This window comes from Balaenoptera borealis (genome assembly GCF_965194805.1).
Source record: "Balaenoptera borealis genome assembly, chromosome: 9".
Lineage (NCBI taxonomy): Eukaryota > Metazoa > Chordata > Mammalia > Artiodactyla > Balaenopteridae > Balaenoptera > Balaenoptera borealis.
The window spans coordinates 28,293,004-28,308,721 of record NC_138873.1 but is presented as its reverse complement, the minus strand read 5'-3'; the positions used below and the strand labels follow the sequence as shown (position 1 = coordinate 28,308,721).

Here is a 15,718-nt window from a genome sequence, read left to right as displayed (position 1 = left end):
GAACCTAGGGGCAGGACAGGAATAAAGACGCAGATGTAGAGAATGGACTTGAGGACACAGGAGGGGGAAGGGTAAGCTGGGACGAAGTGAGAGAGTGACATGGACATATATACACTACCAAATGTAAAATAGGTAGTGGGAAGCAGCAGCATAGCACAGGGAGATCAGCTCGGTGCTTTGTGACCACCTAGAGGGGTGGGATAGGGAGGGTTGGAGGGAGACGCAAGAGGGAGGAGATATGGGGATATACGTAAATGTATAGCTGATTCACTTTGTTACAAAGCAGAAACTAACACACCATTGTAAACCAATTATACTCCAATGAAGGAAAAAAAAAGTATATTACTTTTATAGTGTAAATCCTCAAATTAATTAAAATTTTTATACAAGGAACTTTAATGACAATTTTCCTCCCCAAATAGATGAATGCTACAGATTAATGCTTAGGCTATCAAAAATAAAGAGCCTAAAAAAGAAATGGTCCACGATACAAACACAAATAAACTAAGACTGTCAGCACTTCTTTTTTCCCAAACCTTCTGAGTTTCTTTCCTCCCTGGTAGCAGCAATATTCTTCCTTTTATGAGATGCAAATTTACAGCACACTGTGATAAAAATGTTCTGGAATGAGCTTGAGGAAAATGTTCTCCTATACCCTTGGGGTACAGGTTAATTTGTCTGGGGATTCTCTAGCCAATTGTGGAGAGTAACGAACAAGGCCCGTCCCCTCCTCTTGCAGTGGAGAAGCCAAATGCTGCCATCACCCGCTAACACTTCAATGACCCAGACGAAATGTTAGAAGGTACCTGGTACATTTAGCAACAGAACAGGTGTGTCCCACTTGGAAGGACTTAGAAGATTCAGCAGCTGCCAAAAGGTATAATTTTACTTCTTATTCTATAGTTTGAATAGAAATAATTTAAAAAAGAAAAAAAAAACTACTGAGGAGGTTTCTTTCCTTTTTTCCTTAAGAAGTATAGACAATACAATTCTAAAGACTTCCACATGAAGAAAGGGTACAATGAAACAAACATAAAACACGGACATAAAAAAGCAAAACGTGGCTGGCTGTGCAGGTAACAGCTGTCTGCCTGTGTCGCTGACTAGGTGGTAGAGGAAAAAGGGCACCAGCCTGAGAGCATGGAGGCCGAGCTCCAACCAGGAGGGTCATTCTGAACAAACCCCTTATAACCTTCCTGGATCTACCTTGATTTCCTCATCTACAAAGTGAAGGAGTTGACTAGAATCACCAGTGTTGATCTCTAAGGTTCCTTCCACGTCATCAGTTCTATAATTCTACGAACTTAGGACCCACCCCTCCCACGCCCGAATTCTAGTCACTTATCACAGATCATTTTTCATGCCCTTCTTTTTTTTACAAAAAAAAAAAAAACATATATGATAATAAAAATAAAACTTGTACATGAAATTAAACATCTGATAGAATTTGTGGTAGGCTTATAAGGCAGGATCTTGATAAAAATCAAACCATAACATATTCTGATAAAGAAACTAAACTGAAGAAATACAACTATGCCAGGTGCTAAGGAAGTCCAGTTACACATTTCTCAAGGGCTGGCTGTTTGTGTCATGACTCACAGTGTACCCAAGGCATTTTGGTTACCTGGGATGACATTAACGTTTCCCAGGGACTTCTTACCTACATGTAGGTCATTCTTTACACTTTCTCCCACAGGGAAGTAAAACACTGTCTAACTATACATGTGGTACATTCCACATGTAAAGATAAATACATATATGTAAGATTCTATTTTAACACATGGATTCAGATAAAGCAGATCAAATCATGTTCTTCAACAAAAGAAGTCTTTGCATCTTAAACCTTAAAGCCTTATTCGAGCTCCATCTTCTCCATGAGAACTTTTCTACTTCCTTCCCTAAATGTATTCTTATCCTCTGCAACTTCCTTGCTTTACCTATTTTATGTTTTTAAATGTTTTACTTGCATATCTACAAGTTCTTTGAGATCTATTAGAATTAGGGTTTGGGCAGCAGTGGGATAGCCTGAAGCAGACCTCAAGGGTCAAGTTGGATATCTGAAGAATTGTCTGTTGGGATATGAATATAAAGATCTATTTCAAGCATGGAGATCAGTCTGTGAGAAGAAAAGGCACAGAGAATTAAAAAATCAATTACAGTCTAAACTAAGACTATGATGCAGCGAGTTCTGCTAAGTAGAGCAGTGGCACAGGCAGTGAGAACTGGGGAGTCTTAGAAGCAGGTAAGAGGTTTCCATCCATAGGAACACAGGCATGTCAGGAAGAGGCAGCCAGAAAGACACTGACAGAGTTCCTTATATCTCCTCTGGCTGCGGCAGAATTAGCTCAAGGCTGTTAGACAGGAACATACAAAGTTGGGGGGTAGGTAACCCTAATTTCAAAGGTCAGCATGATGCAGAGTTGGGAATACCAGTAAGCCAGTAAGCCACTACAAGTAAAGGTTGTGTCTTTCATAGCATCTCACACAGTACCTGACATAGACTACAAATCTTGTTAGCTGTCACAATGACTCTATGCCGATGTTATAAATGTTTTCATTGCATTATATGTCTTTAGGTTAAATTTATATTAGCATCTTCCTAAATTCTTAAATCTGGTGAATTCCAAACAATGGATACTATTACACATGTGACATTTGCCCACGGCGAAATTTCATGCCAGTCCTTTCAACTGTATCCCTTGTAGTCCCATACTGTTATAGGCAACCATCACCATAAATCCTTGCTGGATTTGAAACTGGAGTTTACCAAGAATTGTTTTTGTTTCAGTTCTTTGCAACATAAACTGTTCATTCACACATAACCCAACCGTGAACCACGGGGGCTGGAATTAATACTGGCCTCCTCTTAGCTCTCCGCTGCTGATTTTAGGCTATTATACTTTAACAGTACTCCTCCTTAGGTGCCTTGACGTTGGCTATAACACCCTCTATTTATCTTTGCAGCTGTTACCTTTGGACCTTGTGGTCACTCTAACACAATGGTTCTCAATGCTGGCTGTACATTACAATCACCTGGAAAGCTTTTGCAATCTACCCATGCCAAGGTCCCATTCCAGCCCACTTAAATCAATTTGTGGGTGTGGAGACAGGCATTTATTTATTTATTTTTAAAAATTTCTCATGTGACTTCAATGTGAAGCCAAGGTTGAGACATCTGCTCTAACACAAGAATTAAGAACTTCAGCTCCTGGTTCACCTGTGTCCTCTTCATCCCAACTCTTGCAACCATCCTCGAATTTTAATGTCCAAGAGAACAACCTGCCCGATACTCTGGGTCCTAATTCCTTGACAAGCTCAATTCTAATAACACGTCCTTTGATTTCACTCCAGCTCTTATACACAACTCTGTGGATTTACCATAACTTTGGGCTGCTTGACATCTGATACATAATATTAAATAAGCGAAAGAATTTCTGGTTTTACAGAAAATTTTTTTTTTTTTGGAACCAAGCAAATAAACCACTTTATTTTCAGCTAGTGGGAGAAAAACTTGGAATTACAGGAGAGCTCCCATTGCAGCAGTTCACACCGTCGTGAAAAGTTGGCTTACAAAGTCATTTAATGAGTTCCTGCCTTCTTGATCTGCATAGTACATTGGTATCTTCTCCACAGACGGGAAGGTAATCATGGCTCCTCTTCTCCAAAAAATTAGGTTTAAGTTAATGGTATGACTTAAGGAGCTCAAGCCCGTCTAGCTTTATCTGGCTTTACAGGCCGGAGCTCCAATTTGTTAACTGCTTTCCTGTTTGACACTTTCCTGCTGCCACTGGGGCGTGGGTGGCTTGCTGCAGCCTTGCAGAGAACCCTGCTTTCTAAGTCTGCCGGTCTTCTCCCGATTGCACATCCTTTCCGGTCCGGGTGACCCTCCATGGTGTGTCACTCCAGTGACTGTCTGACCAGTGCTACTGAGCCTCTCATCCTCTTCTTCCCCATCACCACCCCGCCCCAACAGCTCCAGTTATGCATCCGACTAAATCTGCCTTCTCCACTGCTAGGCCCTAGATGCTAAGCGCTACTGAGGAAAAACCCAACTGCACATTCAATCCAGAATGACGTCACCTGGATTTTTATGGCATCCAAATAGCAGCTCCCAGAACTACTCAGGAATCTCCTTATATGTCCGCCATGAGCCCCTGCTCCTGCTGTCCTTACAGGTATTCTAACAGTCACTACTCTTCTTCCTATCTCACTCCTCTGACCCTCACATCTGAAGTGGACCTTCCTTTCAGTTTTGGAGAACATGAAGATATCCTCAATTTCGAGACTTCCACGCCATCAATACCTGCATCCTCTTCCACATTTACCTGTCTCGGCGTGGGGGTGAGGCTCTATGCTCAACACAGCCAGACAATCCAATCCTTCGCTGAGGGGGCTGTCCTGGGCATTCTAGGATGTTTAGCAACATCTGTGACCTCTACCCATTAGATGCCAGTAGTACCCCTCTCCTTGCAGGTATTTGCAAAAATTTCTCCAGGCATTGTCAAATGTCTCCTGCGCGACAAAGTCACCCTCAGTGGAGAACCACTGCTCTAAGCCAAGACTAATCTATCAACCTGTCTTCCCAATAAAAACCTCCTGCTTTCTCTAAGATCCATGTGTGCTTTCTTTATCTACCTTCAACCTGAACCTGTCCTACTGGCTTTGACTCCTTAGGGTATCATTTTATGTCATTCCAATATTTAAAAAGTCATTCCTGGAACCAGGTCTCCCTCCAGCCACTGCTTGACTTTTTTTTTTTTTTTTCCTTCAAGTGAAGAGGCTCTGGGAATGACTTCCACGAGTTCTCTTGCTGAGGCCCATTCTACTCTTCGATCCTTCTCATACTAGTAAGAATCCATGACACTAGTGCAAAGGTGCCAGGATCCTCCTGATGACCACATGCTGAGACCCTAACTAACTGCCTGTTTCTGGCACTCCTGACTGTACCCTCCTTGAACCTCTGTTTTCCCCTGGCTTCCAGGCCACTTCTTTCCTTCCCCTTTGATTACTCTTTCTTAATCTTCTTCCTTCACCTGACTGTCCCTTAGACATTGAATACCAGTAAGTGTTCAACTGGGATTCTGTCCTTGGCCGCCTCCTCTCAGAACTCTTTCTCCTGTGCTATCTCCTTCATTACAAGCTTCAACTTTCCTGATATAATACAATGGATACATTAGCTCCTCCCATTTTATTCTGAAGCCCTATGTTCTCTCAAATTCCAATCCTGAATTTCTGGCCCCCTAGTGAATATTTCTACCTGGGAGCCCTACAGACACCACTAACAAATCAAGATATCTAAAACAACTTATCACATCCTCCTCCCACCATTCCCTGTCTCTATCTCCCCAAATCTTCCTTGCTCTTTTATTATTTCTGTGGTACCATATCCATGCAGTTGTATAATAAAGTCAGGGCCCTTAGCACAAGCCTAGATTCCAACTTCACTAATTGCATACAATCAATCACAAAATCCTGTCAATTTTACCTTATGACCCCTATCCTCTACATCTGCACTAGTTCAGGCTTTTGTATTTTATTTCAATGGATTCCTAACCAATTTCCCTGCCCCAGGTCTCAGCTACCTCTAACTCAACCACTGTGCTACCACTAGAATGGTATTTTCATCCTCTAAATCTGTACATGTCACTCCCCAGGTTACCATCTCCGCGGATCCCTTCTCTCTGAAGGCTACAGTCTAAGCATCTGAGCAGAGCACACTAGGCCTGGGTCCTGTATTTCTCTTATCCTTCTTTCCATCAGACCCCATGCTCCCCAAACACAACCATCCTATACCACACCTTACTCAAGTTATTCCCTTTGCTAGAATGTTTTTTCCTATGATCATTTACCTAACACATACTTTTTCATCCTATAAGCCTCAGCTCAAGCCTGACCTCCTCTGGGAACTCTTCCTGGACTCCCCAGGGAAGATTTAGAGTGTTTCTTCCTGTGTGTGTCCAAAGCATCATGCACAGATCTTCATGACAGTTCCTACCATAGTCTGCTGGAATCACCTGCTTGTAGGAGTCTCACCTACCAGCCTGTAGGCTCCTCAAGGGCAGGTGCATTGACTATTCAGTCTTGTTTCAGTGAGGACTAATAGTGTGCTTAGCATGGAAGTAAGAACTCAACAAATACAGAATGAATGGCAGGATGATACATGACAGGTTCAACTGTCAAAAAACTCTATCACGACATGGTATTTGTTAAAATATATATATATACATGCCTGCTAGTTCATGGAGTCAAAAAGAACTGAAGTTATTCACTCTAAGGCAAGAGCTAATGTCACATAATAAAATAAGTTAAATAAGGTAATATATATGGTGGTACAGTGCTTATAAACTTTTCTACCAAAGCACTACCAACATCAGAATTCTGCCTGATATCCTTGAGGGAACTGATGGCACAGGGTGAAAAAACATGACATTTCTCTGGCTAATAATAGATCCATATTTATTTTAACCTGAAAGCATTTAAAATTACTAGCAAGTAAGAGGAATGATCCAGGAAGACAGGACATCTTTATTAAAATTACTAGCAAGTAAGAGGAATGATCCAGGAAGACAGGACATCTTTAGTCTATGAGCCCCAGTCATTCTTAGCATAAATGTGGACCCCTCAGGTGGGGCTGAGGACAGTGTCAGTATCACAGTTATAGAAACGTGGAGAGTGGAAATAGCATCACACTTAAAGTCACAAGTTCTACTTTGGGTTCTCGTCCCATCACTTGGGCTGTGACTTGGGGTCTATTTTAATCTCTCTGAGCCTCCTCAGTTTCCTTATCTGGAAAATGGCTATAATAATATTTGCCTTATATATTTCAAAATGTTGGTGCCAATATTAGAAGAAATAATAATGTAAACAATGAAGGATATAAACATGAAAAATAAAGTAATATTTCATCCAGAGAGAGTGAAAATCAAAGTACATGGAATACATAGTCTTGCAAACATTTACCTTTTGTGGAGCTGAAAAAGCTTTTTCCATTTTGGCTTTTTCCTTAGGGGTTAAAGGAGGGGATCGCTCCTTTACCTCTGGAGGCTGTTCTCGATAGAGTGCTGGAATTGAACAAAGAATTCACGCAATCAAATCGAGGAGCACCGTTCCACGGGGCAAAACAGCAATGGGGGTCAGACAGGAAACTAAACACACTGATATTCACACTGCCTTGGTGTAACAATAAGCTACCCAGAACTTAATGTTAAGGTGATCTGTAGTCTTACACATTCCTTATCCAAAGAACACAACTTATGATTGGCAAGTTTTGATCAGCAGGATTTCAGAAATGCAGAAAGTGTCATTTTCACTTACTATGTATGTGGTCATGCAGATGCTTATTTTATCTTAATAATACACATTTACCAAGAACCTGCTATATTCAAGGTCATCAGCTAGCTACCGCTGGAGGAGATACGAAGATGACCAAAGACAGTCTTTGCTCTCAAGGAGCTTACAGTTTGGTCAGAGACAGATATGTTCACAATTAACTGTAATATAAAACAGACTGTGATATTATTCTGAAGAGAGATAATAACAAAGACAAGTTCTGATGTGGGGATAGCAAATGCTTAACGGAAAAAGTGGTAGGTGTGTCAGACTGAAAAATAGGGAAGATTTTGCCAGGCGGAGGTGTGGATAAAGGATAATTTGTGAAGATGGTACGAAACAAGTAAGCACAGGGCTGGGACTATACATGACACAGGATCCACTCAGTGTTGGATCTAAGACGCTTATAAGATTATAATCTATATAATCTCAATCTACTTAATCTACATGTGGTGTTGAATCTAAAAAGTTATGTGGGAATTTTAAAGGGCTAAAAAGGAAATCTGTTTTGGTTAAATGACTTGGGCAACTCTGAATTGAGAGAAAGTGATAAAATACACCTGATCAAAATTCTAAAATTATGAGCTACATTAATGGGCTTTGTGTGTGGGTGCATTTTATCATTGGGTTTCTTTATCTCCTACTGGAAATGTTAGATGTGATTAAGGAAATTGATCAAGTTTTCCTTTCCAGTGGCTTAAGATACAAAGGGAATGTCCTTTGTGATAACAGGGTACCAATGTCTTCTATTGTGTCAATCTCTTGAAGGACATGGCTTTCAATTGAACAGTTGATAGAGATTATGTATGTATGTATAGTATGTACACACACACACACACACACACACACACACACACACACAGTCCCTTAGATCGTTTGCTTTGCATATCTGGCTTCAGATAAAGATAAAGGACAATTTCTCCTACTATTTTCCGAGCGGAATATGCTGCTGACAGTCATTTTTTTCTCTAATGTTAAAACTGGGAAGGTGAGTTTTTGTTAAATTCAGGTAAAAAGTAGGATAAAAGGAGAGGAAAAGAACCCCTGATAAACTGAGAATTCGATCGTATTCTCAGGTTTTCTGAAAAATTTTTGTTTGTTCTGGCTTTTGCAAAAGCTTCTTCAACAAGCAGTGACTGATGCCAAAAGAAACCATCAATTACTCTGGGGTACAACAAGGAGTTATGGCAACTGAAGGATGGCCACCGCCTGAGACACGGAGTTGATTTCTGTACTCGGCCACCAACCATGGTCACTACAGTATGCTTCAGAAGTCCCACTTTGGTTCTTATGGAAGAAAACCAAATTTTATTGAATCTTTAATCCCCTGTGGAACAAACATCTATAGTCTCTCAATATTTGCAAGCCTAAGAGGTAATTTCTGCAAACTAACTAGATTCTAAAGTTAGCACATAACACCATTTTGCCTGGAAATACACAATCTTTTTATACTGTCAAGTTTCCACTTGTATCTGAAAGAAACAACAGATTGTAACATCTAGTTAAAATGACAGATATACTCCAGAGTGACTAAGACTGTGCAGGCAGCTCTTGATTTAAAAACAGAAGCTACCGCTGCAGAACTCCAGCTGCTGGTCCTGAGAGAAGCCGTCACTGGGAGGGGAGGGAAGCAGCCTGGATATCTGAGATGACCTGGATGTGAGAAGTGCTGAGTTTACGGGAGATGACTGGGAATTAACTTGTCCCCAAATTTCTTCCTTCCACACTGCCTTAACTTCTCTCCAGTCTGCATCCTCCTTTAAACATAAAACTATACCTCAGATAGAGTTTAAGAGCTATTAGTCATTTACCGCTCAGAGAATAAAACCATGGCACAGAGGAAATTAAGAATTTTGTTATGAGAGAGAAAGAAGTGGGTAATTTTCGAGACACTTAGCGCTTCGGAGGGGAGTCTGCTGAAAGCGGCAGATAAGCTGGGGAAGGAACTGCAGTGAGATCTAGAGCTCTTGGGGAGGGAGCCCTGGGAAGGGCCGGGTGCAGACCTGGAAGGTGGCCCAAGAGAAATAATTTTATCTGGGCCTGGCCCAGCATCCAGGATTCATGGAAGAAATTCTTTCTCCTTTTCTTCATCTCTTTTCCCTTCAAAGCTCAGAACTTAGGTTAGAAATCAATCGTATTTTTGTTCAACCATAGTTTGGGTTGAATGGGGTTTCAGAGACTAGCCTGAAAACCAGCTACTACTTATAATAATTACTTTGCAGAAACGAAAGACTTAACAATAAACATTCAAAACGTAGCGTGTTCTCAAGGCGGCCTCTACTATATTTTTAAATCGGAACTATACGCTTTTAGTGTTTCTGGAAGAAAGCTTAGAGATGATGGAGCTCAGCTCCCTCGTTCCATGGGAGGAAACGGAGGCATATCAGTATTAGTTGTCAAGTTAGGATTAGCAGTCAGTTCTCCTGGCCGCTGGGCATCATGCTTTTCCTACCACACACCAAGTTAACGGCTGATGGGAAGCGTTCTTCTGAAGAAGCACTACTATACTCCTCTCTTTTCTTCAGTCTTTGAACTCTTTTATTTTCAAACTCTCTGTGTTAGTTCTATTTTCTCCTCTCAAGGCCTGGAAGCAAATCTACAGCTTTCAGAAACTCAGATTTAGAATTTCTTCTCACGCTCCTTTCTTTTTCCTTTCACAAATGAGGGCTTAATTTACTTGAGAATGGAACAATCTATTGCAGTTTTCTTTGAGCAGGTACCAGCTAGGCCTGGGGAAACAAGGTAAAAAGAATGGGAGTTGGGAGCTAGAGGTTCTTAGGTGCCTGTCAACTGAGGAGTCTCTGTGGCAAGAGGAGAGGTGACGTCAGTGTGTGAGCATCAGGTGGCGGGGGAAAAGGGGCTGAAGAAGGGTGGTAGCTAGACGGGCAGGTCCCCTGGGATGGGAAGCCCATGAAGCAGATATTCCAATCTCAGAATGTAATAGCTTTTGAGTGTACTAATGCCCTCCTCCCCTTTTATTTTTTTGCAGCATGAGAATGAAGAGCAATACCCATCGGTAAATGTATGCAAAAGTAACAAGACAGCAAGTTAAAGCGTAGAAAATGATAAAATCTTGGACTATCAGTTATACCATATTAGTAAACCAGGAAGGGAGCATAAAACTTACTTTCACTAGCCACATGATTAGCTGGAAAATAACCTTCCTGCCCCTTTCCTCTGCTGCCATACCACCAGTCTTCATTATCTTTGAAAAACACTCGGATAATGTCTCCGCGATGGATGGTTAGTTCATCTGATCGATTCGCTGTGTAGTCATAAAGGGCCACTACCTAAGAGAGAGATAAGACCACCACAGCTTTATCACAACTGTACCACAGAGAAAACCCCCAACATTCACTTCCTCTTGCAGAAGAGCAGCTGAAACCAAAGCAGTACTTTGGTGAGTCTGAGGCTGTCTCAAGGTTTGCTAATGGGATCAGGGGCGGTGGGAACACAGCAGGAGAAGCAAGATAAAAGACTGTGGGATTGAGAAATGGTTAAGATCATTCAATACACTAAGATTAGCTTCAAAATAGCAGATGTTAATTTTTTTTAAAGTAAATTACTTGTGAGGCAAATAAAAAAAAGCTCACACATCATTCACTTTCTTAGAATTGTTTCATTCTACCTTTGGTCCCATTCCCTGTGCTAAGCAGACGCATCTGAAAAAAAAAAAAAAATTCTCCAGAACGTCGACACTTTTACAAAAAGGAAAAATTCAATGGAACAACCAGTTTACATAATTTCATTGTGATCACTTGGGTTTATTGTTAATGTCTCTTTTTGAGATGTATTTCTATACAAATACCATTTTTGGGGTGTTTTATATGAATAATCTAAATCTTCCCCTACCTTTAAAAATACCTTTATAAGCTTATACAAATTTAAGAGGAAAAACCCTTCTATGAGAATCCTCTTTCTCTGTTTTGTTACAGTAGTGACTATATATATTTTTTCTTTTGAAAAACCAAATTCAAAATGAATGGCTGCACAGGAATCTACAAATCCCTTACAGCAGTTACAAGAAGGAAGCAGACCTCAACCCATTTTAGACGTGATGCAGCGTATAAAGTAGGACATAATACATACAGTAAAGAATAAACTACTTCTACTTTTTTTCCTATGTAAGTGGAATTTGAAAGTTTACAGGTTATACAACGACATACGTAATGGAAAATTATCACTGCAGTCCTCTGCATTTAGGCTGAGTACTGAGTTATTCACTTAACAAGTATTTACTGAAATCCTAATGTACCTGGTACTGTTAGGGACTGAACGTACAGTGATAAACAGGATAATTTCTAGAAGGGGTACCTTGCTTAGGCTTTGCAGGAGAACGAAGGATAATCAGGAAATAGCCAGCTGAAGAGATGGAAAGTGTGTCTCAGGCAGACTGCACCCCATGTGTGAGAGTCCAGGGAAGAGAAACCCCAAATAGCTCAATATGGTGGGAGCCTGGCATTAGAGGTAAGAATCTAGATAGAAGGTGGGAGAAGCTGAGGCTTCAAGAGTCAGTAGGCGCCAGATCATACACGCTGAAAGGTTCAGACTCAGAATATGGGCAACGGGAAGCAAGGAATTCCATAACAGTTCCCAAAACTCTTTGTGGTGCCTTGAAATTAATTAAAAATCTTTATTAACACATTAACCAGAAGACTTTAATGGATAAATCTGGAATTAACTGCTGCCACTATACAATATAAGGGCAGTAATGATAATTTAATTTAAGTGGTAAAAATACAACTCTTATTGCTCTGCTTAGCACAGCCCCTAGTTTACAACATGCTATGCAGGACGTTGTTTAAAATTTACAAATCTTTTATAACTCTCAGCATATTGATGCCAACTCACTTATGTAAAAGTGGAACTTTTAACTTTTCCCCTGCATTCTTCCTCCTCCAAACCTCTCCTCCTGTATTCTCCTGCATGGCACTATCACAGAACAGGAAAGCCAGTAAAAATGTTCTGAGCGCCTGCCATGATCTGGGTCCCTTGCTAGTTGCTTATGTGAGTTATCTTACTCAACCTTTGTGACAATCCTGTGAGGGCAGAAATTGTTATTTCAATTTTACAAATGAGAAATTTGATATACAGAGAAATCTAGTAACTTGTCTAAAGTAAACTACTAAGTGGTAGAATCAGGATTTAAACTCGTGTTTATTTTCTTTCTTTCTTTCTTTTTTTTTTTTTAAATGAAATACATTTACAGGCCATCTTTACCTAGGATCAAACATGGGAAAGAAGCAGCAGAGAGGAAGGGAGGAGGGACAGGAGATCCTAATCACTCATGAAAGATAAGACACATTTTTGGACAGCAGAACTTGGGCAGCTGGCTGTGCTGAGAAGATTAGCTCCCCTGGGTCACCTGCAGGCCCCACTGCGCCCCTTTCCCGACACCTGAAACCCAGTCCGAGAACCTGCGTGGGGATTTGTTCCCACTGTTCTCCATCCTGGTGTTCCTATAAAAAGAGGAAGAGATACCAGGAGCATACGTGCACAGAGAAAAAGGCCGCTTGAGGACAGAGCGAGAAGGTGATTGTCTGCATGGCAAGGAGGCCTCAGAAGGAACCAACCTGGCCGGATACTTGATCTTGGACTTCCAGCCTCTAGAACAGTGGACAAACAAACTTCTGTTGTTTAAGTCACCCGGTCTATGGTATTTTGTTACAGCAGATCTGTCAGACCAATACATAATACAGCCTCACAACCTGATGGTGTCAGGTGAATCATGTGTTACCAGCCTCTTACGGTATTACAAATGGGCAATGCCTCATTTGCATCCATCTTAGGTCCTTCCCGGCTTACAGTACTGTGTTCTACACTCTCATAATGCTATCTCCTGATGTAGAAATAATGTCCTGTCACCAAACTCCACAACTACCATCCGTAGGAGGGAGACTACACCCCCCAAAGCAGTCTTGCTTTGTCACCATCACACCATTACTGACATTTAGGCGCAAAACAGCTTCACAATGAGGAGTCAGCGTGTTTCACGTGCCAACAGCCCACAGGTTGGCGGCAGTGGAGCTGTGACCATTCTCTCATCATACTGAAGGCACGGGACAAAATCCACACGGCTCATGAGAATCTGCTGGTATTCCAGTGTGTGTTTTTATCAAAATGTTCTCATCATTTGAAGACCATTACTCTCTTCGGAGCATCACAGTACACACAGTAAACTTTGCTTGTTTTATTTTGGTAGTGGATTTTGCGTAAGTCACGTCTTCCCCGCCTCCAATTAGATTTCATTGTCATCTCGCTGTTTTAGGATAAAGTAAAGCTCCATTGGGAGCTTTATTCCCCAAGTGTTGGAAGACACAGTCCCATGCAGAGGTTTGTTTTGAATTAATACCATTTCTATTTTCCCCTTATTTTGGTAGGTTTTGTCACAGAAAATCTGTTTTGACCATTCTCTTGAGAAGTATCTTCTACAATGTACCATTCTGTGCACACGGTGTCTGGCACGTAGGTATGACGGAATATCCTCAGTACTATGATCCAAATCTTGAGCTGACAGGGTGGTTATGAAATCTTTCAGTAATCTTTCTTTTTAGACCTAAGTTTAAAAATATGTGTTTATGTGCCCATGTGCACATAATGGTAATGATAGGTCTGGGAAATCAAATGTTCCACAAAATCCACTTGGTCACATTTGACCACTGTTCACATATTTGAAACAGAGTTCCTTCCTTCTCTCAAAGTTTGCCGAGTTGCTTGGGCACAGTCATTCATGGTGGAAGTGCCATTGGCAAGCTTTTTTTTTTTTTTTCACATAGTTTTCAGTCTTCATAGCAGTGCTTGCCAGATACTATTTCTTGGTTTAAGCAGAGTCTGCCAGGCTGTTATAAGACATTTAGGTGAATTCCTTTTTGCATTATCTTCTGAGAGATTTTTCATTATTACAGTTGTCTCTCTAGAATTCTCAGTGGTTCTTGAAACCATTGTACCGAAGGAACATTAACCACTGTACTGCTCAGCAGTAGATGTTCCTTGCAATGTTATCTGTGATGCAATCCAAAAATCAATATTCATAATGACCCCAAGTCATTCAACAAGCTACGCTGAATAAGTCATACACTTGAGCACTTTCTCCTCCAACACGGCTTCTGCTGGGTCCATAATTGTCGGGGAACTTCTTTGCACCCGCCTGCAGCTAATGAAACATCTGGATCCCACCCCCTTCCCTCTGCTTCCTACTTGCTTAAATGATTTCAGAACTCTGCCCTCCAGAACAGTGAAAGAATACATTTCTGTTGTTTTAAGCCACACCATGTTTGTGGTAATTTGATATGACAGCCCCAGAAAACTAATACATATGAAGTTTACTTTCTTGAGTACTAGATTTTTTGTATTCCTTTAAAGAGTACTGGATGTTTTTCTGGCATGTAGTTACTTGAGATCAGTTTGACCCCTTCCAGGTTTGCTTTTAAGTTGTGTTAGAGCAGATTCAGGAAGACTTTAGGACTCAATAAACTCCATTACTAAGATATGATTCTCCTGATAATTTCCCCTGATGCCCCACATTTTTAGGAGGTTTTTCCATTCTGGCTGGCAGGACTGTGAATTATTTCCATTCTGTTGTGTAGGCTACTAATTTCTGATGGTTCTTTCCTTATGGAGTTTTACCCCATGTAGGTGCAGATCAGTACTCAGCCAAAGAGTTATTAAGGGTACTTCTATGGTTATTGGCAGGATTATTACCAATTAATATAAGGTGAAACAAAAAGAAACGTCTTAGTAATTATTTTATTTTATTTTTTGACAGAACTCTTGTTACAGGTATTTAATGCACATTAACTAAAATGTATACATTTTCAGTTTTCATAATAAATGCAATTATGACTTTATTACACTTCTGGTATTCCTAAAGAAAGCATATCAAGCTTTAATATAGAAATACTTAGGTTACACTTAACTTCTGGCTCAAGTGATAATAAAACTTTTGTTCTTTTTTGATCTTATACATGTTCCCCTCAGGGATGGCCCATCTCTTGTAGGCTTGGAGTGACCTTTGGCTACGTGGTTGGCCTTGTTGTTTCAACACTCTGGATATACTAAAAGAGAAAGCAACTTACATACAAGTACAATTAATTGGAGCAAAGGGAGAAGATGCTTCTTTGTGAAGATTCCATAAGGACTACGCAGAAGTATGGATGGTCTAAGCCAGGCAGTGATATTTATAGCACTGTTTTTCACATAGTTAACAACATGGTATGATTGTAGCTTTTTAAACTATGAAACCCCAGAGAGATTGTACTTTCTAGTTGAAATAAAGTTATTTAGACTAGATTGTGGCTTCAGACGCATTTGCTGCTTTTTCTACCTTAGGGAAACATCCTTAATGAATTTTATAGAATTCTGATGACAGGGTTTTTAAAAAAATCTCTTT

At 40.6% G+C, this 15,718-nt stretch overlaps 1 protein-coding gene across 29 annotated transcripts in view; it reads right to left on the bottom strand.

The window, feature by feature from the left end:
- Positions 1-15,718, bottom strand: part of AHI1 (Abelson helper integration site 1) — a 218,708-nt gene that overhangs the window by 57,146 nt on the left and 145,844 nt on the right. For 23 of the 29 annotated variants that reach the window (XM_082405630.1, XM_082405620.1, XM_082405619.1 and 20 more), the window contains 2 exons: positions 10,457-10,619; positions 6,961-7,061 (listed from right to left, as the gene is read on the bottom strand). The exons of 2 other annotated variants lie outside the window; for them this stretch is intronic. In XM_082405630.1, the coding sequence (XP_082261756.1) occupies positions 6,961-7,061; positions 10,457-10,619 (264 nt within the window). Of the gene's footprint in view, positions 1-6,960; positions 7,062-10,456; positions 10,620-15,718 lie in introns of those variants that run through there. 4 more of the 29 variants (XM_082405635.1, XM_082405636.1, XM_082405637.1 and 1 more) reach the window with 3 other exon arrangements.